This window comes from Tupaia chinensis, unplaced genomic scaffold (assembly GCF_000334495.1).
Source record: "Tupaia chinensis unplaced genomic scaffold, TupChi_1.0 Scaffold000605_1, whole genome shotgun sequence".
NCBI lineage: Eukaryota > Metazoa > Chordata > Mammalia > Scandentia > Tupaiidae > Tupaia > Tupaia belangeri.
Window position 1 is genome coordinate 1,600,681 of NW_006160123.1, and position 328 is coordinate 1,601,008.

The 328-nt window shown below is 63.7% G+C and overlaps 1 protein-coding gene across 1 annotated transcript in view; it reads left to right on the forward strand.

The window, feature by feature from the left end:
• The window catches only part of SPTBN5 (spectrin beta, non-erythrocytic 5), a 58,875-nt gene that overhangs the window by 27,641 nt on the left and 30,906 nt on the right, over nt 1-328 (forward strand). The window contains 1 exon segment of the mRNA XM_027775837.1: nt 36-41. Coding sequence (XP_027631638.1) covers nt 36-41 — 6 coding nt within the window.

The following is a 328-nucleotide window of genomic DNA, read 5'->3' on the forward strand; positions in this document are numbered from 1 at the left end:
GCCCACCCCAGGGCCCCCCCAGCCTGTCTGGAGAGATGGCCGTACATGGTCTAGAAGGGGCTGGAGTGGTGGGGCCCTGACAGGCACCCCTCCTTGCTGGGCACAGTGTTCCTATCCCCACTGGGAAGCAGTAACCTCAGTCCTCCCCCTTTCTCACACCCCAGAATCAGCTCCAGATCCTGCTTTTCCCCCAGGGGTCCCTGAGACCCCCTCTCCCAGAGGGAGGTCCTCGTCCCAGCCTTCACCCCAGGCTGTGAGGCCCGCTGTCTTCTGGTCTTGAGGAGGAATGGAACCAGGGCGTGGAGGAGCTGACCCTGTGGATGGAGGA